This window comes from Bos grunniens, chromosome 16 (genome assembly GCF_055505025.1).
Source record: "Bos grunniens cultivar Pamir isolate PY7600 chromosome 16, Bosgru_T2T1.0, whole genome shotgun sequence".
NCBI lineage: Eukaryota > Metazoa > Chordata > Mammalia > Artiodactyla > Bovidae > Bos > Bos grunniens.
The window spans coordinates 33,974,870-34,002,096 of NC_141180.1; the positions used below are offsets into that span (position 1 = coordinate 33,974,870).

At 57.1% G+C, this 27,227-nt stretch overlaps 1 protein-coding gene across 12 annotated transcripts in view; it reads right to left on the reverse strand.

Annotated features, from left to right (window-relative positions):
• Positions 1–606: 606 nt before the first annotated feature.
• The window catches only part of ACOT7 (acyl-CoA thioesterase 7), a 108,152-nt gene continuing 81,531 nt past the window's right edge, over positions 607–27,227 (reverse strand). For 9 of the 12 annotated variants that reach the window (XM_086344214.1, XM_086344212.1, XM_086344219.1 and 6 more), the window contains 3 exons: positions 22,770–22,886; positions 13,064–13,248; positions 607–992 (listed from right to left, as the gene is read on the reverse strand). In XM_086344214.1, coding sequence (XP_086200340.1) covers positions 894–992; positions 13,064–13,248; positions 22,770–22,886 — 401 coding nt within the window. In that variant the 3' untranslated portion in view covers positions 607–893. Of the gene's footprint in view, positions 993–13,063; positions 13,249–14,633; positions 14,676–22,769; positions 22,887–27,227 lie in introns of all 12 variants that reach the window. The other 3 variants (XR_015143327.1, XR_015143328.1, XR_015143329.1) reach the window with 1 other exon arrangement.

A 27,227-nucleotide genomic window follows, 5' to 3' on the forward strand; every position in this document is an offset into this window, starting at 1 on the left:
GCACTAGCTGAGGAGGGCCCCCTCTGGTAGAACCCCTGCCTCTCGCTCTGAGGTGTCCGAGCTGCCTCTGGTGCGGAGAGGCCGGGCTCAGGGCAGGGCAGCTGTGGTTGGTCTGGCTGAGTTTGGCTCTTTTTTAAAGTATTTGTCTGTACTGCGTCTTAGTTGCAACACGAGGGATCTTCAATCTTCATTGCGGCATGTGACCAGGGATTGAACCCCAGCCCTCTGCATTTGGGAGAGTCTTAGCCACTGAACCACCAGGGAAATCCCTGAGTTTGGCTCTTTCTGCCAAAACTTTGAGTCCTCACAAGTGCCCCAGCTCCCATCAAAGGGAAGGAACTGGATGAGGCCTCAGAGCCTGGAACCAAGGCCCCTGGGCTGGGGTGGGGGGTGGGACAGGAGGGAGGGGTGATCTCTCTGACCAGCAAGTCATCAGGCAAACACAAGTGGGCGCTAGGGCAGGTCTAGGTCCAGGCACCCAGAGGAGTGGGGGCCAGGAGGGTGGCCCCCAGGCCACTAGGCCCCCACTAGGCCTCTGGGTGGCCTCCAGATCCCACACCCAGGGAAAGTGCAACCCCCCAAGACAAATGACCACCCAGACCAAGGTCCAGCCAAACAGTAGCTTTATTAGTGAAGCTGAACTCTACATACGGTACAGTGTGTGCCCAGGTCACCCCAGGGTTTCCAGGGACTGCGCGGGCATTGGGACAATACTGTGTAGCGTTTACACTGGGGTGATATAAATAAAGCTTTGGTGTAGAGGTTTTCGGGAGAGGTTAACACTGCGAAACGAACACTTCACACAACCCCAGTTGTCAACACGAACTGGGTTTCTGGCCGGGGGGTAACTTCTAATGATGCGGCGCTGGGCCTGTTCCAGGCCTGAGAGGCGTCTAGGCCTGAGTCTCCGCCTGGCCCTGCCGCTTCGCCTTCATCTGCAGGTACCGCCCTTTGCCTTCCTCGAAGCGCTTCTTCTCGTCCTCAGTCTCAGGCTGTGGACACACAGAGGAGCAGGCAGGTTAGAGAACCAGTGAATGTGGGCACCGCCCCCGGAGGGCAGAGAGAAGCCGGGCCAGGCCCCATCTTCCTGCAGCCCGTAGGGCGGAGACCCCATTACTCTCCACAGCAGGCGGAATCTGAGCCCAGGGCCTTCTTGAGAATGAATTTCAGCTGGAAATGCAGTTGATAATGAACTTGGGAGAGGGGCCAAAGGGGGACCCTGTGTTTGCACTCCCAGGGAATGCCAGCTACTCTTGGTCTCTGCCCCAAAGGTAAGTGGGGACATACACCGTGCTGGCTGCGTGACCTTGAGAAGGCCACTTTATTCACTGGCCACTTTACCAGGAGTGAGTGACCGCTTGTCGGCAGTCACCCCTGGCCAGCACAGAGGCCTAGGAAGTGGCACCTGGTGTCCACCTCACCTCTTCTCTGTACAACCTAAGAAGCCAGGTCCTCAAGTGACCAGAGACTTGGCCAAAGGCCATGTTTTGCCCAGGACTACCCTGGCCCATGCCTGCTGACCAGTATGACAGTGAATGGACCCCCTTTCATTCCTGAGGGTGGCCTGACCTAGCCACTAAGTGCTGTGGCCCCAGACAGAGGTCACGGCAACAGCACCAGCTGGTCACTTCCAAGACCCCATCTGTCCCACTGCAGAGTTCTTTCTCACTGCCCAGGGGTCAGGGATTCAGGCTTAAAGAGCTCTGCTAATTCCTCTGGACAACACTGCCTTGAGACACTCTGAGGGTGTCTGAAAGCCAAAGAAATGGGGCAAGTGCCCTTCATCTACAATGACACCAAGCCCCAGCAGCTATTTTTAGGCCCAAGGGTTTTACAGGCAAATGGTATATTGACAAAAGAGAGAACACTCAGCCAGAGGACGGAATGTCAGGTTATACCCAACACTCCCTCCCTTTCAGCCTTCTCAGAAATGGTTCTCTAAGTGTCACCAGGTGTGAACTATCAGAAGCCCACAGCTTGGAGCCAACAGAACATCCGGGCATCTGATGCACTAGGTTGTGCTTCTTAGAGTGGTTCTAGTCCCTGTATGAAGACTCTTGGGGCACACGTGGAAAACGCTGACTTTTCCAAGATACTTTATTGAAAGCTGGCTCTGGTTTCATCTCTGGCTGGCTTTTTAAAAAATGAAACTTGAGGCTATGCAATTTGACCTAAAACAGCCCAGGAAAATGGAATGTTCTATCTCCATTTTATCAGGAAGTTCTAAGTTGGGGGGGGCACGAGACATCCTTGGGGCCCCAAGTACTCCAGCCCCTGCTGAAGGCACCCCAAGAAGACAAGGCCACTTCCTGCTGAGCCCAGCCCAAGGCTCCTACATACATCCAGGTAAAAGGTGCGAGATCAGGGACTTCTCAAATGCGCATGTACGAATCACTGAGGATCTTGTAAGCACAGATTCTATGTGTCTGCAGTGGGTCTGGGGGCTGGGACCCGTTTCTAACACATGTTAGGCGATGCAAGGCAGCTGGCCCATGGAGCACTGTGGGAAGGACCCTGATCCCTCTCTATGTCCATCCCTGTTCTAAATGAAAATGGAAGTCATGTCTGACTCTTTGTGACTCTATGGACTGTAGACTGCCAGGCTCCTCTGTCCGAGGGATTCTCCGGGCAAGAATACTGGAGAGGGTTGCCATGCCCTCCTCCTAAGGATCTTCCTGACCCAGGGATCAAACTCAGGTCTCCGTCATTGCAGGCACAGCCAAAGTGGCCAAGAATGCAAGGTCAAGGCCACCAGGCTAAGACAGTGGGGACTTTTTCCTCTCCTGCCTCTGTATGGGACTTGCCTGGCATGGTTGAGACCTGTGGCTCCCATCCATGATACATAAAAACCCACTGGATTGTACATTTACACGGGCAACCACACAGCACATAATCATATCTCAAAACCACCGCAGAGGTGTGAGTGTCGTCCGAGTTTACAGAAAGTCAAAGGGAAGGTTCAGCGTGGCGGGCCCCCACCCAAATCTGGGCACGTGAGGAAGACAGCAGGGCAGAGGTGATGCTCATGGAACTAAATCCGGCCTGGACGCACATGCTCCCACGAGCACGCCGAGCACCATCCACGGGACCCTGCCTTGGGGAGCTGACCGAATGGCCGACCACACACAGGAAAGAGGCAGACGGTGCTGCACTAGGAAAGAGACAGTGGCCTGGACCAAGACCAAGTGGAGCAGAGGAAGATGGTCTCAAGGTCCAGGTGTGGTGAGGGCTCCTGGGAAGGCATGCGGGCACCCCCCAGCTGGTGAGAGTCTGTGTAACCACCCTGGAGGCGTCCAGGGTCATCACGTCCCCCTCCTATGGCGACGTGGGGCAGAGGCTGAGTGATCTGACCAAGCAACAGCCTGTACAAGGCAGAGCCACAGTTTGAGCTGCTGCCATCCCCCAGGCCAGCTTGTGCTGACAGGCTCTCAAGGGTGGGGCTGTTGGTGGGCAGCAGGGCACACGGTGGCCCTCCAGCATCATCCTGGTGAACATCCAGAATGAATCTGGAGCCCACCTGAGTCTGCAGGGGCCCAGCCTCTATAGCCTTCTGCACCCAGGAGAGGACAGGCCAGGGGCAGGGGCACATTCCCCTTCCAGCCCTGGCCTCAGCGCCTCCCAGAGGAGGCAAAGAGGAGACAGACGCTGCGCCTTCCCTTCCCACCAGGTCCCAACGCACCCTCAAGGGTGAGGGGGGCTCACGTGGCCCTGATGTGTGGCTGTGACGAGCCCGGCCCTCCATCAGGTACCCCCAAACGACTGCCGCTACCCCACCCCCAGAAGTCTCTAGACATGTGCACTGAAGGTTCTGGACGTTTCTCTCAGTACACGACCCCAGGAGGGCAAAAGCCCAGAGGCAGGTATAAGACCTGGTCAATTCCAGTGTCCGCCGGGCAGGGAGTGGGGAGGAGCCAGCGCCCGGCACCCAGCCCCAAGGTTGTTGTGCCGAGCGAGTCCCTGACATTCAATATTCTGCAGCTAATTCATCAGCCAGGATCTGCCCTCAGACAGACCTCCTGCCGCCTGATGATGGATGTGCAGGCAGCGGGCCGGCTTCAGAGCGCGGCCAAACCTTGTTCAGCCTGGGAACAAGGAGCTGGCGAGGGCTCACCCCTCACCTCGTCTCCAGGGACGGCAGCCTTTGTGGGGAGCTCTGGGCTCTGTGGATTCGGTGCTGCCACCCACATGCTGATGGCCCTTTCCTGCCCACCTGCCCTGGGAGGTGTTATAAAGACACCTCAGGGCTGGGGAGAGGCATGTGGGGGAAGAACAGAGCCAGGGGTGAGCAACTCTGCTCTAGGTGGAGGCAGGGTCCTACCCGGCTGGCTGCTGGACGCTCAGCCTCCCCAGGGCTGCGAGCTCAGATAAACAGCTCTCCCAGCCAAGTGACTAAGAGGGGCTACCACTTCCCTGCTGGGCGAGGAGCTGGCAGAACTAGACAGATGGCTCCCTGCACGCGGCCCCACCCACAGCCCAGCTGCCGCTGCCTCTTCACAGCCGTCTCCCTCCATCCGGCAAAGTAAATAAATACATAAGTTGTTGGCTGTTGCTGTTTTTAATGGGGGGTTGGAGGTGACGGGGAGAAGGACAAAGCTCCTCCATAGGAATCACACTTCCTCTCGAGTGCCTAAAGCTGTTGGCAGGAGCTACCAACTCCTGCAGGCTGCCCGTCCCCCAGCCTGAGGGGGAGGGCTTCCTGTGCATTTGAAAAAGGACAGGTGACAGCAAAGGAGCCCACTGGCAGCTCAGGATGCAGTGACCCGTTTACCTGCCTGGTGGAAGAGACAGTGTACACAAAAGGCTCTGGACGCTTCTCTCGGCGCTGGACAGACACCGGAATTGACCAGGTCTGGTAACTGCACCTGGGCCTCTGCCCTCCTCGGAGGGGTGCCAAGGACCATGGGGTCACTGGGACCTGCCATGTGGCCAGGCAGCTCCAGGATGCTCCCAGGGCCAGCTGCGAACCAGGGGTCTCCAGGAGGTGACGTGATGAAGGGTCTCCTACGGGGCCAGTGCAGGCCGCTCTCCACTCACAGCGATTACACTGCGTATGTGCTCGCCAGCATCACACTGATGAACTCCTGTCATCATGAACAGCCTTGGAGACAAAGTGTATTCCTGTTTGCCAACACATAGCTGATGCCCTGGGACGAGGGCAGTTGGCCCTGGGGCTCAACTTAAGGCAGCTGGATCTTTGGAAGGTGATACTCAGGCCCAGGGACACAGGGGTGGGGGTGGGGTCCCAGGCCTGGGCCCCCCGTGCTGGGGGCGCCCCGCTGGTTCCCGCCTGCTGGCTCTGGGCCTCCGATGTTCATCTTTCCCTCCTCCCACCAGCACTGTCTCCCGGGCTCCTTTCCACTGGTGGGGAAGCCTCTGGCTTTCAGAGCCTAACAATGCAAACCAAATGTTTTCCATTTTGCATTCTCTGTGCTTCAAGAACACACATTTGGAACTTGGCAGAGAGGGTGAGTGACTAAGTTCCGCCCTCAGTAAAATCAAGAACTTGTCCTTTTTGTAATTAATGAATGTCTGGTGCGAAGAGGGTTTCCAGTGGTGATAGAACAACTTCCTGTGAGCCTGAGGGACGCAGACCTTCTTAATTAGGGAGCCACGCGGCACAGCCTCTCCGGCCTTCATAACAGGAGGAGAGAGACCTTGGGACAATCATGCAGGCAATTAGGATACTGTCTGATGACCGGGGCCACTCGGGGTGGTGTGGCCAGGGGCCCTGGCGAGCTGCCCACAGGTGGCTGTGTCCCCCAGCTGGGCCCACAGACCCTGACCTGGGGCGGGGATGGGCTGCGCACCGGGAAGCCACAGTCTGCGGTCCAGTGTCTAGTTCCCAGGGGCCACAGACTGGACTGTGCAGCTACTGCACCGGGCTCAGCACCGCAGCCCCCAGCACACGGCATCACAGCCTCCAATGACAGAGCCAATGTGGAGAGTCATGAACACCCTCACCGGGGGTTCCCCTCACCCTAAAGCACTGGCTCCACTCCTCAAATAACTGCCCTCCTGTGCAACCACGAAGTTCACCTGCGGAAGGGTCAACAGGTGTCCAGAAGAGGCAGGGAACACAGGTACTGCCAGGCAGGAGGCGGGAGGGTGCCACCCCCCAACAGGAGAGGGGGCTCGGGACCCGCACGCAGTGCTGGCCCCTGGGTGGGGTGTGCCGACACGCCGAGCCCTTCCCACGGGCTGGGCCGGGCCAGGAGTCACGCTCACTGCCAGCCCTTGCCCTGCATGCACACTGTGTCAGCATCTTTCCCGCCATCTGTGTGAGGCCACACGATGCCCGGAACACAGTGGGGTCCCGGAAGCCTCTGCTGAGTGAATGAACAAGCAAACCAATGAAGATCAAAGCAAGAAAGCCTGAATCCCAAACCAACATGACTGTGTTAAAGATCAGAACCAACTCAATGGACGCGAGTTTGAGCAAACTCGGAGATGGTGAAGGACAGGGAAGCCTGGCGTGCTGCAGTCCATGGGGTCGCAGAGAGTCGGACACGACTGAGAGACTGAACAATGACGATTCAGAACTGAGGATTCTGCTCAGAGGACACATTCAGGCATCCTCCACCTCGAGCAGCTCCAGAAGGCTCAGACCACCGAGGGGCTTGATAGGGTCCTGCGCTGGTGACAGGAGGCACGAGCGGGGTGTCCAGTACACCTGGGGATGGACAACGCCCCTGATGAAGCATCTCTGCTCCTGCAGGCAGGGCTGGCATGCTATTCTCTGATTCTGTATGCACCTACCAGTGAGTGGGGAGGCCCTTCTGCACCCTTCCTACCCCTGGGGGTTCCAGGGTCTTTTCGTCCTTGTATTTCTGAGCACCCAGGAAGGGGCCGCCTTGGCCAAGGTGTTCAAGGTCTGCTCCATATCGACTTCACGTCAAAGTCACGTCTCATCGCTGTCACCATGGTCTGGGTGGGTGTGGATAACCCACCCCAACACCTAGTGAGGAGGTGGGTCGGCACTGTGTGAAGTCAGTGCTCAGCTCCCGCTGTGGGCCCAGAGCACACCCCAGCACCGGCCCTGTCCCGGGGACAGGGAACGGCCTCACGGGCACCCAGGCCCTGGGAGCTGGTCCTCAGGAAACCTGTATGGTGACTGGCCCTGGATGGGGCCCTGAGGTTTGGCCATGATGGAAAGAGGAAGCACCTACAGCTGAGAAAGTGCAGAGCTCACATTTCACCGCTTCTTGGTGGAGCCCCGCCAGCTATGAGCCAGCCCCTCCAAGAGAGAGGGAAGGCCGGTGGCCTCCTCGATTTCCTCCCTGCCTCCTGTTTTCATCCCGATTTGTCATTTCAGTGCTGCGACGGAGGCTCCTGGGTCCAGGCCCTGCCCTCCACCTGTCAGCAGTTCCTAGTGGACCAGGAGATGATGGTCTACAAGCAGTGGCCAAAACCCCCGCACCGCAGGTTGCTCTGAGGTCTGGGTTTTCTGGGAGCCAAGCAAACCGGCTTTGAAAAGACCCTGCTCCGTGACCCCAATGTGACGTGGCCATGCTGCTCAACTCACTGGGGAAAACAAATGATCCTTTTCTAAATGACCCATGAAGCAGTTGTGAATGCATGTGTCCAAATTGGCATCATGTGACTGCCCTGGCACAGGGTCCAGGTGGCTCCCTTGGCGAGGTGAGACCTCCCCCCAAGTGGGTCTCCCGGGACCTCGGGGTCTGCAGCACCCACAACTGAACCAGAGAATGGAAACCAGCCTTGCCCCCGCTTTAACACAGAGTCCACTAGTTCTCACGTTTGGGGGTACTAAAGTCCTTCCACCAGGGTGGAAGTGGGTCTCAGGGAGCCACCCCTCTAACTCTGCCCTTCACCTTGACCCTCGAAGTTAGAGGGCACGGCTGCAGGGAGGCCTTCAGAGGGAGCTGGCTGGCTCCACAGGCCACACTCGCCTTTAACAATCAGCCTGGAAGTGCCAGCATCTGCTGGCGTGGTGCAGCGGGCCCTCCCAGCATAAAATATTCATCAAGAAAAACTCCCACAGCCACGCTGCCTTCCGTGTCAGCCAGGCCTTGGGGATGGGAGCTAAAAATAGACTGGAGGAGAAGTACTGACAATGGGGGTGGGGAGGGCTGAGCCCCCACGTGCCACACGTGGACTCAGAGACAGACGACGCGGTGTTGGTGGTTCCCCAGTGAGTGCCGCAGAGGCCAGGCTGGAGGCTGGGGACTCTGCCCACCCTCCCCCACCAGAGGCTATTTTTATCCACATCAGTGGCCCCAGGACACCTCAGCGAAGAATCAAAGACCATCTTTATTTAGCAAGGATAGCCTGGGTCTACATGCAGCCGGCGGCAAGAAGCGGCCATCACCAGCACTGGCCCTGAAAACCTGGGAGTTCAGTCTCCGTCCCATCCCTTTCATCAAGCAGCTGACTTCCTCTCGCCTGCCCCCCCCCATCCCAGGGAACCCATCCCTTTCATCAAGCAGCTGACTTCCTCTCGCCTGCCCCCCCCATCCCAGGTTCCTGGGTTTCTGGAAAGGGCGCAGGCAGCCCCCCAGGTACAGAGACGGGCCCAGCCCCGGAAGGCCAGGGGCTCCTCCACAAAGGGCTCCATGACCACAAGCAGCTCTCCATGGATTCCCAGATTGCTGCTGGCACTGGTCTTCCCAGCAGGCTGAGTTCTGGGGTACAGGCAGGGCAGAAGGGCCACCGCAGTGCCTTCAATTGAGCCTAAAGCAGCCCCTGGTTGGGCGCACCACACAACCACCAATAGCCGGACCGCAGACCTTGCCAAGACACCCTGTCCACCTGCATCTACAGTGGAAGGACCTTTTCAAAACGAAGATGGCGGATATCCTCAGATATCCTTGGTCTCAAGGCCATCTGGGGGGCCCTGCAGGCCCCACTCCTTCAGCCAACAGCAGAGGAAAGGGCTGGAAGGGAGGTCCTGGGCCAGACCTGCCCTCCAGCAGCTGGGGGGGCCACAGGTGGTCGCTGATCCTCCTCTCCCGTGACCAGCCCCATCCCCAGCCCTCTCAGTTCCTGGCTCCTTTTGAGCTCCCCCTTCCACCAACTCCAGGTTCTTTTCCAGGCACAGGAGTCACTGGGTGATGGGGGAGGAGTAATAAGGCTTTATCCAGAAAGAGGAGGGAAGACCATTGAAGAAGGAAATTATCTGGGAAACTATGGCAGGAGCTGACACCGTGATGACTGGAGGGAAGCGTCCTGGCAGAGGAACAGCCAGTGCAATGGCCCGGAGGCAGGACTGGGTTGGGGATTTGAGGAACAATGGCGGCCGACTTGGCTGGACCTGTCTGTGCCCAGGGCACCAAGGAGCTGCTGAACCATCAAGGTGGGAGAGGCAGCAAACGTGATTCTGTTCTAACATTTGCTCGGACACAGTGCAGTCAGGGAGGTGGTAGCAGGAACAGGGCGGGTATGCGGCTTGAAGCTGAGGGGGCAGAGAGGAGCCAGGCTGAACACACCAGGAAGAGCGGGGTTTGGGGGGGAGGTGGCTGGGAATGTTATATTTGAGATGCCTGCTGAGACCTCAATGTTATATTGAGATGCCTGTGGAGGAGACAGAGGAGGCAGCCTGGGGCCTGGGCCCACGCCCAACTGAGGGCAGGGTGCAGGCAGGCTCTCTCAGAGCCCAGGTGACGAGGCCATGGGGTGGCTGTCTGGACACTGCAGAGTCCCTCAAAGTTGAGTCCTGCCAAAGCCAGGGAGAGGCCAGTGAGATTAAAGACAGAGAGTGTCCTTGGATGGGTCCGCCCTGCTGGAGCCTGGAGGCGAGGGAGGCGGGAGGATGGAGGTCAAGGCCCCGCTTGTGTGTGGTGCAAATTCAGTAAATAGGACGGAGATGCTGGGGGCGGCCAGGCTGACAGGTGTCCCCAAGGGGCCCTGTGGCAACATGGACAGAGACAGGACAAGGGTCTGGAGAGAACAAGGGTGAGCCTGCACTTGGGGCCAAGAGGATCAAGGCTGGAGGTCAGGCCTGTGGGCAGAGATCAAGGGGACACAGATCATCAACCAAGGGGCCAGGCAGGGTGGCAGCCATCCTGCTACGCCATCAGGGTGGCATGCAGGTGAGGTGAGCACCCCGTCCTTGGGCTCAGGAAAGCCCATCAAGAATGCTGGGGGGTGGTGGTGGGCAGGCGAGGCTTTCCCAGGGAACCCACCATGACCAATGTGAGGTGGGGGGTACTGTGGCTAAGGACCTGGGAGGGAGAGGCCGAGGCTGATGGACCCCTACCCTCGCCCCCAACAGGCCTGGTCCCTGGGCAGCAGGGCCAAGGCTGTATGAGGGGAGGTGTCAGTCCAGAGCCCACCCGAGGATGGCACCCTCCCTGGCCACCCCTTCCTTCCTTCAGTACGGTGAAGCCCCCATCTTTCAAGGCCAGGTTCACCAGCCCTCCTCTCTGCAGCCTCCCCCATCCCCCAACCTGCTTCACCAGAGCCCCAGGAGGGGCCGTGGGGGACGGGGAGGGACAGGAGAGGGCCTAGTGGGCAGCAAAGGCTCCTCTGGCCACGTCAGGGCCCTTCATGAGGCCGGATGGCTCCCCCGCAGGCCTGTGAGGCCCCAGAGAGGAAGAGCAGGGTGGGGGAGGCACGTTAGCATCTCGGAGAGGGGGGACTCAGCTGCCACCAAGAAGCGCCCCCCCACACAGGCCAGGCGGCCCTCCTCAGCCAGAGAAGAAGCATGCAGGACCTGTGCAGTCCCCACGCAAGCCAGGCGGCCCTCCTCAGCCCGAGAAGAAGCAGGCAGGGCCTCGTGCAGCCCCAAGAGGAAGTGAGCTTCAGTGCCATATGTTTACTGTGGCAGAGGCCTTGGTACACGCTCTTCTCCAGGAGCTGGGGATCTGCGTGGGGCACAGACGCGGCGGGGGCGGTGGCAGCCCTGGGAGGCGCTTCTGGAAGCAGGGCTCAGACTGGCAGGGGGCCCGAGTCACTTGCCAGCCACTTCCACAAAAGTGCCAGGCATTGGAGACCCCAACACACCCCCACCCCTGCCCAAGCTTCTGTGCTCAGCACAGCCCAGCCCAACCTCAGCTGGGGATTCTGGCGTCCTCCTGGCCCCCTAGTGGCAGACCCAGGGCCTGACAAGACCAACCAGGAGCAGCCTGAACAGAGAGGCCTTCTCCACACCCAGGCTCCCACAGGCCAGCTGTGTGAACGTCTACAAGTGACTCAGCCTTGCTGGGCTGAGGGGGTCCTCACCAGTGTAAGAGGGTAACGTGCAGGGGAGCCTGGCCCCCAGGGCCGGGCTGAGCCTGGCCGAGAGAAGCAGGCAGAGGACTCAGAGCTCCAGGCAGGGCACTTACCAGATAGCATCACTAAGGAATGTGTGAGATTATAAAGCTCTCATTAGCCTCAAGAGAAATCTGGACACGTCATTCATTCCTTCATTTGTTCATTCATTCCTTCCATACACAATTACCGAGTGCCAGGTTTCCTCACCACTTGCCCCCCCACCCCCAATCCTGGCCGCCTCTGCTCCCTAACTCCTGGGCTCTCCCATGGCTAGCTCATGCAAAGTTGCTAGCATTTGAGCTCCTGGGACCTCCCAAGATGGCCCTTACCCACTGGCTTTTCTGGGGGCTCCTGCTCACCCCCTGGGCACCACTTCACAGCCCTCAGGTGGAAGCCACCAGCCCAGCACACACCCTGCTCCTCTGAGCACCCACACTGCCTGTCTCTCGCTTCAGGCCTTGCACACAGCAGGATTCACGCACTTTCCAGAGAGCACCCCCAAGTACTGAAACTTGCAGCCCCAGTGACCTCTAGGGAGCACACGTGTTCTAGTCTTCGTGAGGCTCAGACAAGTGGGGGCAGGACAATCGGCAAGTGACCAGCATCACCAAATCGGGGGCTGGTGCTTTGGAGTAGGGCAGGGTGGGACAAGGCCAGACCACGATGGGGATGCTGGACGGGGGTCAGTGAGGCTCCTCCAAGGAGGAGACACTGGGCTCACCCTGGGGGGTGAGGACCGACCCCTGCAGGTGGCCTAGAACCTGTGTGGGGGCAGCAGGGCTCCAGGTGAGGCAGGAGCAGGCTGGGGTGGAGTGGGTGGCAAGGCCGGGGTGCACAGACCCTCAAGGCATGAGCCTTAGGACCATGGGTTTTATTCTAAATGAACCAGAATCCTGAAGTTTCAGCAGGCAAGTGACAAGATCTGCACAGCTGAGAACAAATCACCCCTGTGCTGGAGAACAGAGTGTATGTGTGCGTGTGTGTGTATGCGTGGGTGAGTGTGTAAAGGAGGGAGGGACCAGGAGGAGGTGCTGTCAGTGATCCCAGACAGGAGCAGGGTGGTGCCCCAGGACCAGGCAGGGCTAGGCGTGAGGGAGGGAAGACTCCTGTGATTGTGGCCTTGAGCGCTGGGGACCTGCAGGTGCTAAGAGCTGAGATGGGGGTTGGTGGGGGGGTGCTGAGGGGGATGGCAAGAGGGAGGGAAATCCTTACATGCTCAGCGAATCCAACCTTCTCTTTCCCAAATTAAGAAAATGCTCATAACCTTCACCCCCAGCAGCCCCAACAGCAGCCTCTTGGATTGTAGAACCCAGGCCAGTTCCAAGGGAACCCTGCTGGGGGTTGAGGCCCTCCAGGATCTGTGCCTGGACTGGAGACCCAGGGTCTGCTTGTGGTGGTAGCTGCCTGCCTGCGCCCAGGCTGGGAAAGGCCATGAGGCCCAGCCTCAAGGTGCGGGGTCTGGTTTGGCCTCATCATGCAGGACTCAGGCCAGGGTCTCCTTGAGAGCTCACCCTGGGAGGGTCCTCTCTCCCGACCCCGCTCCAGCAATCGTACACAGCGTCAGGACCCCAAGGGCAGCATGCTTATCCCTCAGCAAGGAGCTTGTAAGGGGCATCACCTCTCACACTGTCTGCCCAGCCTCTCCCCCGCGCCCCCAGGGATGGGCTTTCACGTGTGACCTGCACCTCAGCCAAGGTGGCTGGCCCCTCAGGAGTGGAGGGGGGCCCAGTGGCCCATAATAGACTCTTGTGACTCAGTTTCTTCTGGAAGCCCGGTGAGTGCCCAGCAGGCTGGCCCAGCATGGGGGTCAGTCACTCCCAAGGACACACGGGCCAGAGGGGTCACTCACCACGAGCTGGGGCACAGGCAGAGACTTGCCCTCTGGGCTCAGGGACACGTAGGTGAAGAAGGCACTGGCGGCCCGGTAGCGCTTCACAAAGTTGTTCACCACGGGGTCGGCGTCCACCAAGACCTCAATCTCCATGGACTTATTGCTGGTGAAGGTCATGCGTCCAGAGATGGTGATGACACAGCCTGCGGAGCAGACAGTGGGTCAGGGCGGCCAGACCAGGCCGGGTAGGGAGGACGCTGCAGACGCCAGTGAGACAGCAGACCACAGTCCTCACTGTAGGATGTCACAGCGACACCACACGGGAGCCCCTGAGTGTTCGCTTTCTGGTCAGCAAGTGGGCCTCCTTCACTTATGGAAACATTCAGAGCTGAAGGGATCCCGGTGGCCACCCAGGTGAGGGTCTCTAGCCCTGGAGTGGCAGCGTCTGGGGAAGGGTGCTGGCCCCCTCACCCGCTCTCAGGTCCCTCGGCAGGTTAAGGCTTAATCTGTGCTGACCATGCTCTGGCCTTACTTGTGCCCCTGGAGCTGCATGGCTGCCCTCCCACCACCCACCAGCTGCTCTAAGGGCCACTAAAGAACCTTCCTCCACGCTCCCCAGTCCCTCCTGGCTGGCTCTAACATTCCGGATGCTGGTCTGACGGCAGGGTTGCATGTATGGTCAGGCCAAGCCTTCATGCTGACCATGGTCCTAAGTCCCCTGGAGCCACCGTCTGCACTTCAGCCCATGTCTCCTTCCTACCTTCTGTCCAGGTGGGGCTGCGTCTGTCTTGTCTGGCTCTCCTCCCCGCCAGTCTTGCCCATGGGACCAGCACTCTCCCCTGAGCCAAAGATCTGCCCTCCAAAGACACCCCTGTGGCCCTGTCTGTGGTCAGAGTCCCCATATGCCCCCACCTCCCAACTCCAGCAGTTTCCATCGCAGACGGTCACACGTTCCTGTGATACTGTCCTGCACGGGGGGGGGGGGTCCCCTGCTCTCACCCTGCCACCACCCAACCTCTCTGCACTCCCCACACCCTTGGGTCCTGAACACCTACCCTAGAGCGTCTCTCCCGGTCACAGGCTCCCTGCAACCTCTGACCTTGGTCTTCCCTTCCTTTGACTTAATCTCATGGAGCCCAGTTTTTCTCCTATAAACAGACTCTAGCTGCCCCTCGGGGTAACTACGGGCTGGCATGAAACAAGCCAGGTGCTGAGGCTCCTGCCTGGTGGTGGCAGGCATGTAGTGCACTCATTACCACCACTGACAGTGCTTTGTACCCCAAGGCAGCACTGATGCTTAGGGTTTTCCTCTGACACGTGCCCAGGACCACCACCCCAAATCAGCCTGCTTCTGGGCCAGGCTCAAGGAAATTCCTGTCTAGGTTAGACCAGAGCTGGCTGCAGTGACCTAATACCCGAGAACCCCAACGTCCCAGCTCCACAGAGACAGCCCCACAAGACATGTTTAGAGACCAGGAGGACAGATGAGTCGGGGCAGCGGGTGATGGTTAGGGGTCAGCATGTGGGCAATCAGAAGCGGGAGCAGTTATTCGTGTTATAAAGTACAGATGCTCTGTGCCACACTCACCCCATATTCACAGGGAGCGCTCCGTGTCACACATGGCCACTTCTAGGGGAAAGGAAGGCCAACGAGTCAGCAACGGGCAAAGTGCCTAGGCCCACCCTGGGAACAGCCCCCACGTGGCCCCCATGGGCCATCTCTAGGGGAGTAGGAAGGGGAGGTGGGCATCCCTGAGGATCTCCCGGCATCCCTACCCATCCCCATCAGCCTACCACAGTGCCGGCCAGCACCCTCTCACCCACGACCAGACAGAGGGCTTGGGGGGCTACCTGCTGAGAAGCAGGATCAAGCCCCTTCCTCAAGAGGAAACTCACCAGAGCTCCCAGCCAAGGGGCAGGGATGCAGGGGCAATGAATGCAGGGCCTTTTAACAACCATTTGTTCAAAGAACAAGTGAAAACACACCCATGCCTTATCTCCTGTGTAAGCCCCCCACCAACCACACGGCTGATCATTTTGGGTAGAAATGTGAAGAAATTTCTCATCAAAACTGACTTCAGGAAACGAAGCAGGCTGATGATGTACGTGAGACCCGAGGGGACATGGTCCTGAGAGCCACTCATGGTAGGAGACACAATGACTGCCTCCTAGAAGTCGGGAAAGCTTCAGTACAGCCCCAGCACCAGCCTCCACCTCTCGGAGACGGCAACACTCCTGCCTCACGAGCCCCAGGCTTCACTCACCCCTGGCTGCCCCACATGGAGGTGCTTAAAAACAGGAAGCCAGACTCGGTAATTGAGGGGCAGCAACTGGATTTGAAATGGACAAGAGTCTCCAGTGCAGCCAAGGGCCACCATTCCCTGACCCTTGGCTGGGAAAGTACACCCCACACAACCCTGAGGTCTGCGGTCATCACTGGGGATGGGGTCAGTCACACCCCAGGGTAGCTCTGGCTACATCCATGGCTTGTCAGCTCCCAGGAGCCAGGAAGGCTCCCACCAGCCGCTGCCATGTCTGGTTCCCCCCAGAACCTGAAAGCATGGAGCGGTCAGTCCACAGAGGTGGGGGTCACAGCGATGGGCCCAGCTTTGTAGAAACAGACACACCCACTCCACAGACCACCCCCCACGCTGCCCCACCTCATCCACCCTCTACACGGGCACCTCTTTCTGGAACAGAGCTCTCCTCCTTGCAGGCTTCCAGGTCCAGGCACCTGCAGGTCTGCTCAGCTCCTTCACAGCCTGGGGGCTCCATGAGAGTGGGCGCCCCTCACCCCTGAACCAACATGTGGCCCTGTGTGGACAGTGGCCACGGCAGACTCCAACCGGATGGGGCCCCTCCTGCAGACGCTTCACCTCAGCTACCACGGTGGCCGCCTCTGCCCGAGCAGCCCGGCAAGGCCAAGCTCCCTCCCTCCTCCCTGGGGCCAGGGGCAGGGCCACCACCTCCGGGGGCGCTGAGCCAGTCTCAACCTCAGCATCGGACAGTGGGGACCTGTTTGGGTAGGGCACGACCCCAGTCTGAGTCCAGCTGGGCTCCTGTTCACTTTGTCTCAGAAACTGCAAGGGCAGGTGTGACCTGCCACGTGCTCAAGGGTGCCCCACGGTGGGCAGTGAGACGCATGTGGCCCTGGCAGAGTGGTCCAAAGGGCGGGGACTGTCCCACTAGATCACACACCCAAACCCACCTGGACGGCAGCATGTTTAAGATTGGTGAAACACGCTCAGGTGGAAAAACAGTATCTCCTGCGGGCACTGGGTACCACGTGCCACCTTGGATGGGGTGGGATCCCAGAAAGCGAGGCCAGGAGAGACCACCCAGTTCTCCTCTGAGTCACAGAAGCAGGGATAGATTAGCCCTGACACAGCCAGACCGTCCCCATGAGGGGCAGGCTTTCCAGGCCCGGAGCCACCCGGGGCGCCTGCCAATTCCCCAGGCTACGGTGCCCTGGGGAAGAGCCCTGGGGCCCACAGGTGCTGGGAGTCCCACAGCCCTAAGTTTGAACTTGGGCGGGGGCAAGCCTGGAGCCTGCTGTGCCTTGATTTCCTCGTCTGCAAACAGCCGTCTCTCTGAGAGGTCACTCCTGCACAGTGAGCGAGTGGACGGAAGCCCAGGACTGTCATGTCTTGGGGTCTGAGTGTCCTTCTTGCACAGCCCTAAGGGTGGGGGAGGTGTCTGAAACCCCAGAGGAGAGAGTGCCCGCGGAATGCCCTGCGGTGTCTCGAGGGCATGAGAAGAGTCCTTCCAACAAGGTAATAATAAGTGACATTTAAAACAAATCGCTTCCTTCCTCTCTTTCTGCAGCAGGCACATTTGCATCAGGCAAGAAGCTGCTTCTGACACTGTCGCAATGAATCAAATGGGCGAGTGCACCGGGCAGGTACCTCCAGCTCTTCAGCGGTGAAGACACGGATGAACCCCTGCCCTTCCACCTGGGTTCCAGGACATGGGACTGGATCTGAGGCTGAGGAGTGACTCCATTCAAGGCTGGACCCACAGGGGCGTACCTGGCATAGGAGCCTGCCTGAGAGGTGGGGACTCAGCTGTGCTCTCAGGGACCCTAGTTCTAGTGCAAACACTCTGTGATGAGCCAGGAAGCTCACTGCCTCCACCCATCATCCCTAATCTCCGAACCTCAGAGGGGCCCATGCCCACTGCTGGGAGGCTGGCCACAGAGGGGGAGCACTTCCTATCCCACAAGGATTGAGAAGCCCCTTGCTCTCCTGGGGTTTCTGCCAGTGTCCTGTCCCCAGGGCTCACAGGGTGAGACCAGGGCTGGGGAAAAGGCAGAGCTCAGAAGTGGGCTAGAGCCTTACTGGCCTCTCTGTGTCAGCTGGAATTTAACACAAAGGGACCTCACAGGTGGGATGAGTTTACAGATCTTGAGGTGGGTGCTCAGCCTGCATCACCCAGGTGGGCCCAAGGTCATCACAGCAGTCCTCGTGAGAGGACAAGGAAGCCGTGACCACAGATGCAGGGTCAGGGAGATCCTGGGCTGTGGCTATAAGGGTGGACAACAGGCCACAAGCCAGCGAGTACAGGAGCCTCTAGAAGCCGGAAAAGGAAGAAGCAGATTCTCTCCTGGAGCCTCTGGGAGGATCGCGGGCCTGCTGGCCAGGGAGTAGCACTTTCATTACTGACACTTTCATTACCGACATTGAATCACGGCGCATGTGGCTACTGACCGTTGTGGGGACGGTGCTGGGGGGCTCGTGTGGGTAAACCTGACGTAAGCAGATCACAGAGCTGCTGGGAGCAGAGACTGAACTGTCTGCCTCTAACTGTCCGAATTCAGCAGGAAAAGGGGTCCCTGGGCCAAGACTATGAGGGGACACAGACAGAGCCGGGCCTTCCTTGGGGCCAGACGCCAATGGCTGCAGAACCCTCAGTCCTGTTTCAGTCTGGAGTCTCACATACACGTGAGGGGGGAACCATCACTCTGGCAGTCCAGCGTGAGCATCTACGGTGGCTGGTGCTGCACCTGATCAGCATCGTCACCAAGGCTGATGCCCCTGGGCCCTGGCAGTGGATGCTGTTCAGGCCCGGAGGGTGGTGGGAGGGCACCAGGCATGGGTTCGAAAGCTCCGACCTTGGAACTCACTGTCCCCGCCAGGTTCCACCATGGACCCGCCCTTCGGCCACAGTCAGTTTCCTTAATCCCTTGACCAGCAGTTTCCAGATCAGAAAACTGGGGATAACAGGGCTCCAGTCTCATCGGGGAGGACAATCGTATCCCCCTAAGTGAGGGGTAATTGTGTAAAGCATTCAGCACCATGCCTGGCACTCGAAAGTGAGCAACGGGCACCAGAGTTAAACAGAAGGGGCGCCTGCAGTGAGCCAAGCCGTAGGCCACGGCCGATCCTTTTCTAAATCACGGTGGGGCTGCCTCGAGTGGCCCTCCGAGAGGGCTGCCAGCTCCCCCTGCACACGGTGTTTCTGCCAGGGCAGGTTTCAGACAGGGATTTGGAAAAGAAAGCGAAACACTAAAACATCGCTCTTCCTAAGGCTACACTGCCAAGCACTGCAAACTCTGAGAAGAGCTCAGCATCTAAGCTCCAAGAAGCTGGGGCAGCAAGCGTGCTTACAACAAGCATCTTCTAGAGACTTCGCGTCCCACCCTGATAGTCTGGAGGGATCACTTCTCCACAAGAGAAGGGTAGGTCACCTGTAGGTTTTCCTACCCAAGGCCTCCAAAACCACTAGAGCAAAGGCAACTATTTTCCCCTTTTCACTTTTCTTAGCATTTTAGCATCTCAACAAAAAAAAAGACAGTCAGAAATGGAGCAAGTGAAAGGAAGCTCAGGTCTTTGGGCTTCACCAGCTTGCCCTGACTAACGCCAGCAGCCCTGTTATCAGGCGGGTGGTTGGGGTCCCCTGTGCCCTACCCCAGCACTGACCTCACCTCGGTACCACTTTCTGAGGGGTCTCAGGTATGACACTGGACTCCCCCCAAGTCCCAACTCGTGGACAAAGTGTTCCTCCTCCACCTCAATGGCCTGGCTCGAGTTTGATTCTCTGCACAACCACTAAGACCCCCAAACCCGCCAACCCCAGTGGCAAGGGGGACAAACCCTGGAGGACTTTCAGGGCCCGCCGGTGGAGGGGCTGGGCTGAACCTGGTGGGGTCACCAGGAGGACAGGTCACCGGTGTTAAAGACCGTGAATGTGGGCTGGTGGGGGTGTTGAAGAGGGTATAAGGGTGGGCCCTCCATGGTCCAGGCGGCAGTGATGGTGTGCTCCAGGAATCTGGTTGGTAACAGCAAACCTGCCACAATCCTATGAGACAGCACTGTCCCCACTGTGTCAGAAGTGTGGGTGCCACCGAGCCCCCTCTCAGTACACACCCACTAGGGCTGAAATTCAAAGTCGCCCTCTGACCTTCTGGGCGATGTTTTCATGCCACAAAGCTGCACATATGGCTTCCTGACAGACACCCGTCCGCCCCCCAACTGACCACTGAGCCACAGGCCGGGCTGGGTTTTGCTGACAGCACACCAATGTCCGTCCTCTGAGGAAGCAGCCTCCCCGGAGGCTGGACAAAGACAGAGCAGAGCAGTTCCTGCCTGAGATCTGAGAAGCTGGTCAACCCAAAGGCCTGGCCTCCTCTCCATTCCAGCTGTTGTTCTAATGAAATATGCTGAAACAGGGGAGTCAGAGAAAGTCACACCCCCTCTGCTAAGACCCCACCTATGGTCATCAGAATAATGGCCCCCAAAGGCACACCTGGCCTCCATAACGGGGAGGGGACACACCACTGACACCTGGAGTCCCCAGGCTGTGGTCACTGCTGTGCCTCCCAGGAACACTCACATGCCCTCTTGCTGCCCTGCATTCCTGCCAGCAGAACTGGACACAGCCATGCAGCTCTCCCCGCCGCGGTGGCATCGGCTCCCGCCCTCTCGGCCAAGACCAAGGGCCGGCAGCAGCTCATGGTCTGCGCCCTGAGAGCCCCACGGGCTCACAGCCATCTCAGCAGATTTGCATCAGAAAATCGAAGCGGAACCATGGGGAATGTCAACACCACCCCTTCACCAAGTGTCTGACACTCTTCTGATGCCCGGCGCCAGGAACCCTGAGCCCGCAGGGTCATCCAGGCACAGCCGGCCTCGCCCTACACATCCCCAGAAAGGAGCAGACAGTGAGAGAGGACGAGTGGCAGGGGAGCGGCAGTTCCCCTGGGGCCTCTGCTCCTCCATGTCGAACATGACACGTGACAACTGTCTGAAGCGGCCAGGCTCCTCCTCCTCGAGCCACGGCGAGGGGGGAGTGAAGAAGTCGACAGCTTCACACGGGGACACTCCTCGGGAAAAACAACAAACAAGGTGTGACACTGTCTAATGGCCCCGGGGACACTGCACTGAAACGGGCCAGACTCCATAACTGTGACTTCAGCTTGGCCCACATTCCTTTATACACAAAGCAAAATGTGATCCGTGAAAAGAAAACATTCTCTCTGCTCCCTGGGGCTCCCCAGGCCAGAAGGCCCAGCTCCAGGGCCGCGGGCTGCACAGGCTCAAGGCCAAGGCTCTGATGCTGTGAGGGATTTGTGGGGGTGTGGGGTGCAGAGGGCTCAACGTCGTGGGGGGCAGCCCACAGCCCAGCCCTCACTCTCACCTCATCCACAGTGGAATGTTCCACCAGAAAAGCACAGCTTGTGAAAATGAAGACCCCTTTCACTGTGTTTTGGGGGGGTTTTTGGCCATGCCCTGAGGAATGTGGGATCTCAGTTCCCCAAGGAGGGAGTAAACCCGTGCCCCTGCAGTGGAAGTGCAGTCTCAACCACTGGACCACCAGGGAAGTCCCCTTTTCTCTGTGTTTTGGGATAAGACTAACTTTTCTGCGCCCACATTGCCCTGACATCTCCCAGGTTTCAATGCGTCCCCAGCAAAAGTGCTCTCCTCTGGCCAGGGTTCACAGTGTTCCCTCAAAACGAACCAACTGAGCATCTCCTTGCCCAATGAGCATCTCCTTGACCTCCCCGACCTCCCTGTTGAAAGGTGATTCTGGTCACAAGAGGGATGAAGTGTGAAGAGTCAGGGGTGAGGAGGGGTGGACTCCCTGTTTCTAACAGAGGCAGACTTCACCCTCTGGGGCCTTCCCCTCAGCAGTGAAGCACCACTGACCTGAAGCAAGTCAGCTGATGGGCTGACCTGGAGGAACTGGCCGCCTCTGGAGGACACCGCTTTGCTTCTCAGCTGGCGGTTCTCAGAGGGCACTGGGGATGCACTGAACAAGCATGGTGTCCACTGTGGGTTCTGACATCGTGTTTAACAAGGATGCTGTGATCACAGTGATTTACCCAGGGAGCAGTCAGTTTCAGAAAAGGAGGGGCCAGGACTCATGGCTGGAGAGGATCCTTCCTTTCCTGAACGTCCATAGCACCCCATATACAGCACCAAGGCCCTGGGAGGACCTGCCAAGACGGACAAGACCCACTCATTTTGGGCAAATTCGAAAAGGACTGTGGTCTGCATCTGAGGCAAACACCTACTAGTTGGGAAGGGGTTCTGAAAGCGGGGAGCCACAGACCACCCCTTCCCTCCCTTAAAGCACCCACCCCAGGCCAGCGTGGGTCAGATGATGTGCTCTCGACCAGGCCGGGAGGGGAGGCGCCTACAGCTCCGCTTCAGGCTGCTCTGTCCCTAGCAGGCAGCACTTATTTGCCAAGCATGTCTGCAGGCGTGCGCGTGCGGCTGGGCTGGACCCCAGCTGGAGGCGGCCTCGGAGGCCTGGACCGCTGGCACTGCTGCCCGAGGCCGGGAGCAAGGAGTCAGCCCCCGCCTTCTCTCTGTCAGCCCCACCTTCTCTCTGTCCCTCTCACCGCCTGGACCCCTGACCCCAGAGTGAAGGAAGGGCTGTTCTCCAGGGGCGCACAGCCTCATCTCAGAAGACACAACGGACTGAGGGGACAGTTATTGTATGTCTTCAGACGAGCACGGAACCATTTCCGGGTGGGGCTGGGACTGATCTCTGCTGGGAAAGCCACCAGCTCTGTGCTGGGTGGTGCAGATGGGCTGAGGGCTGGGGGCTTACTGCTCTGACCTGCCCACTGCTGACGACACAGGAGATCCATCTCCCCTCCCCAAGAGGTTACGCCACCACTGTGCGGCAGCAGCAACTGTGCATGTGGGGCCTTCACAAGGCTGTGTGTCCCGGGCCCCTCAAGAGGGTAAGTTTATGCCACTCTTTAGCAGGAAAGAGTGACAACTGTTAGTCGCTAAGTCTTGTTTGACTCTGCAATCCCATGGATTAGAGCCCGCCAGGATCCTCTGTTTGTGAAGTTCTTCAGCCAAGAATACTGGCATGGGTTGCCATGTCCTTCTCCAGGGGAACCTTCCCAAACCAGGGATCGAACTTCCATCTCCTGCATTGCAGGCAGATTCTTTACTGTCTGAGCCACCAAGGACGCCCCTTAATGAGATGGTTAGATAGCATCACCAACTCAATGGACATGAATTTGAGCAAACTCCAGGAGACAGTGAAGGACAGGGAAGCCTGGCGTGCTGTAGTCCATGGGGTCGTAAAGAGTCAGACACCACTTAGAGACGGAACAACATCACAGCGGGATAAAGGCCTCTGGCTTCTGTTTCTCTGGCAAATGGGCAGAGACCAGCGCCTGGGGGAGCAAGGGTGAACCAAAAGCAAACTGTACACAGACCCAAGTAGCCAAGGCAGCCCCTCTCTGTTGGTGGAGTTGTGTTACCTTTTCGGATCTTGTCGTGGAAGTTAATGGCGTCCACGGAGGCCGTGACTATGTTGGTCTTGCAGTGACGTGCGGCCACGATCCCAGCCACCTCGTCCATGAGCTTCATGGTGACCCCTGCAGAGGACGGCGGGCAGCAAGTTAGATGTGAGGGAGAGGAGCCCACTGCCCATCCTGGAGACAAGTCACGGGAAATGACGCCCCTGTTTCCACCAGTAGGGCTGAAGCCGACAGGCTCAGGCTGAAAACCGGGCTTCCTGGGAGCTTTGGGAGACGACCTCGGCTGAGGGTCTAGGCCACTGACAAAGTGATGACCCTGCTCCAATCTCTACAGGTGTCCTATCCTGCCAGGAAAGCTTCATCATGCCCTCCTCTGGAGTGGCCGCCATAAGAAAGCCAGAAGACAGAGCTGGAGGGAAGGTGGAGAATCATAACCCTCTACACGGCTGGTGGGGATGGAAATCATGCAGCTGTTTTGGAAACAGCTGGGAGGTTCTCAAAAGGCTGGACACAGAGCTGGCACATGACCCAGTAATTGCACTCTTAGGTGTGCACCCAAGAGAAAGAAAAACATCCATCCACACAAAAGCTCGTACGCATATCTCATGACGGCCTTCCTTACTCATAGTACACCAGGGCAGAGAAACACAGGTGTGTGTCAACAGCTAAAAGGACAAAGAAAACGTGGTGTATCTGCACAGCAGAATATTGTGGTTGTTTAGTTGCTAAGTCGGGTCCAGCTCTTTTGCGACACCATGAACAACAGGTTCATATCCATGGGATTTCACAAGCAAGAATACTGGAGCAGGTTGCCATTTCCTTCTCTGGTGGATCTTCCCAGACCAGAGATGGAACTCAAGTCTTCTGCACTGGCAGGCGGATTCTTTACCACTGTGCCACGTGGGAAGCCCCACGATGGAATATTACTTAGTGATAAAAAGAAACCAAGTGCTGATGACAGGCTACAACATGGATGAAACTTAACATCATGCTGAGTAGAAGAAGTCAAATACAAAAGACCACGTATTAGAGGATTCCATTGATATGAAATATCCAGAATATGAAAGTCCATAGGGACAGAAAGCAGATTAAAGGTTGTCTGGGCACAGGGAATTCAGGAGAAGTGCGGACTGGCTCCTCATGTGGGTAGGAGGTCTCTCCTTGGAGTGATACAAGTATTCTACAATTGCCTGTGGTGATGGCTGTGTGACGCTGTGAATACACTACAGAAAAACCAATGGCCTGTAACAGGTAAGCTGTATGATACATGAATTACATCTCAATAAAGCTGTTATGTAAGAAAACAAGGGAGATCACACCAGGCAATCCTAAAGGAGATCAACCCTGAATATTCATTGGAAGGGCTGATGCTGAAGCTGAAGCTCCAATACTTTGTCCACCTGATGTGAAGAGCTGACTTATTGGAAAAGACCCTGATGCCGGGAAAGATTGAAGGCAGGAGGAGAAGGGGGCGACAGAGAATGAGATGGTTGGATGGCATCACCGACTCAATGGACATGAGTTTGAGCAGGCTCCGGGAGACGGTGAAGAACAGGGAAGCCTGAAGTGCTGCAGTCCATGGGGTCGCAGAGTCAGACACAACTTAGAGAATGAACAACAACAATATGCTTTTTCCCTGTGACTAAGACAAGACTGCGGAAAAGAGAGTTCAAGGTCATGATGAGAGGTGGGGGTGACATTAGTGTGTGCAAGGTAGGGGGTCCTGCACCCAGAGTTCCCAGGTTACCTGGTGGTATCACCAAGGGAGGGGAGACTTGGAGGTTGGACAAAAAGAATTTATGTTGGAATTAATGCTTAGAACATACAAAGTACCTAAAATTAATCCCTTACTTGTTCATACTAAAAAGCAGAAGCTGTTAAGAGCAGGCTATATGGCACAAGTAACAATCAGCTCCTTCAACCAGCGTTTGACCCCATTTATCCAAAATGTGGGTAGAGGTTCCACAAGAGATTTCACTGTTACTAAAAATACTACAGGACCTAGTGTGTGTGGCCAGGACGGGCCCCAAGCCCAGGGCACACGAGCTGAGTGGGAGAGGGGGAACAGGAGCAGCTGGCTGAGCTCCTGATGCCAGAACCCCCACCAGCCCAGACCACGGCATCACGTGACCTGGAAGCTGCACAGGGTGGGGACACGCCTTGTGGTCCCCATGTCCTGACCAATTCCGAACCTGGCACGCAGCACTCAGAAAGGACTGCCAACTGAGTGATCAAGGACCAAAGGAACTCTGATTGACCCACGGAGCCAGCTCTGACAGCGAGTCCTCGGGCCCATACCTGTGTAACAACCATAGTCAGCCCAGGTGAGGCTGGGGAGAGTGTATGCATCTTATCCACAGAGGCAGGCGAGCTGCTCAGGGGCGTGTCTGATAATAAACTCCACACTCAAAACTAGCGTACTGTCTCACAAGCCCCCTGCCCACCCCAGCAGCTGGCACACAAACCTGAGCTAGGAGACCTGGGAGAGAACTGGGACTGCCCACAGCCCTGACAAGAAACAATGGTGTTTATAGCACCAACCCTGGACTGAGCCCACGGCCTCCTGGTGCCCACATCAGGAGCAGGCATGACCTCACCATGCACGTCCATTGTCAGATGATGCCCCAATTTGGGGTTTATCCCGGGTTCTGGGACAGTGATACACAGGCAGCTGGTAACCAGGAAGAGGAGGAACCCCAGCCCCGAGGGACGGGAGGTCTGCTCCACACGGCCCCCACCTGGACCATCCCCATCCACCTCCGTTACCTCTGCCTCCCGGAACCATGGTGGGGTCATTGAGAAGTGACAGCAGGTAGATTTTAGCATTCAGGACACAGAAAAACTTTTGGGGAAGACCTCAGATGTGCGCAGAGCTCAGTGTTTGGCCTTACACAGGCAGGACTCCCAGCCCCCGCAGTGTGTGTGTGGGAAGTGCAAGGTCAGAGCTGGGAGCAGAAACCTGTGCCCATGGCTCCCACAGCCCCGAGTCTGTTCTCATAAATGCGATGGAGAAGCGTGAAGCATAACTGGGCCCTCTGGGGTCCTGTGTGCAAAGCGGACTCTGGGGGCTACTCAGAGAGAAAGGGACTGATCTCATAAAACTGAGATTACAGGTACCTCGGGGATTCTGCGAGCTCGGTTCCAGACCCCTGCAATACAGGGAATTTAGAAACAGCTGGGTCAAACAAATGTTTTGGTTCCCCAGTGCATATAAAAGCTATGTTTCTACTGCACTGCAGTCAATATTGAGTGAGCAATAGTATTATGTCTAAAAAAGCAACGTACACATGTTAACTGAGAAGAATCTACTGCTAAAAGATCAGTCAGGGCCTTCAACGAGTCATCATCTCTTTGTGACAGCAATGTCGGAGATCACCGATCATGGATCCCCGTTACAAACATGATAATGACCGAGTCTGCAATACCGGGAGAATTACCAAAATGCGACACAGAGACGTGAAGGGAGCAGATGCTGCTGCAAAAACAGCACCAATAGGCTTGCTCCACGCAGAGTTGCCACGAGCCTTCAGTTTGTTTAAAAAAACTTTGAAGTGCAATCAAGTGAAACTCAGTAAAAGGAGGTCTGCCTGTATAATAATAAACACTGAGTACGAGCCGTCTTCCCTCTTCTGGGTAAGCCCTGAGTCGCTGCGTGGGTCTGGTCTAAGATATTCTTGTTCTCCCTGCTAAGAGAAAACAGTCCTTGCAGAAAAGGACAAGAAAACCCACATAATTTCACTCCTTTATGACGTTTGCAAAGAAGGACTGTCACCACAAAACGCCCTTATTGATGACTGCAGACAAGATATATTACAATCAATGCGTCCACTGAGAAAAGTAAATTTTGTTTAAAAACAAAAACAGGGACTTCCCTGGTGGTCCAGGGATAAGACTCCAAGCTCCCAAGGCAGGGGACCCGGGTTTGATCCCTGGGCAGGGAAGCACATCTTGCAGCTAAGATGCAGCACAGCCAAATTAATTAATCAGAAACCCAGTCACCTGGTTTGTAGCTGTCCTTCCTCCCACCGCTGTCCTGTCAGGGGAAGCCACCATCGCCCCTCTACTTTTTTTAATACTTCAATTAAAAATATCAAGCATCTGAGTTTTCTCAAAACTGCCTCTTTCTAAGTTCCTACTGAAAAACTTCACCAACCGCTTCCCAGTTAGGTACAACAGGTGCCGCTGACGATGGGAGGAGGACTTGGCAAGTTACAGCCTGTTGTGAGTTGTCCTAATTGCCAGAGATGCGTCACTTAAAAGATGACAACAAAACCGTAGGAGCGGCTGGCCTTCAGTTCTGCATTCATTTCGGGAATTATGGGAGGGGAAAAAAAGAAGACCTGCTTGGCCACTAACATACAGATAAACATCAGGTACCACAGATATTTCTGAATCTAACATTTAACTGCTTACAGGTTGTTTTTTCCTTTTCCTTTTTCTTTTTTTAAAAAAAGTATT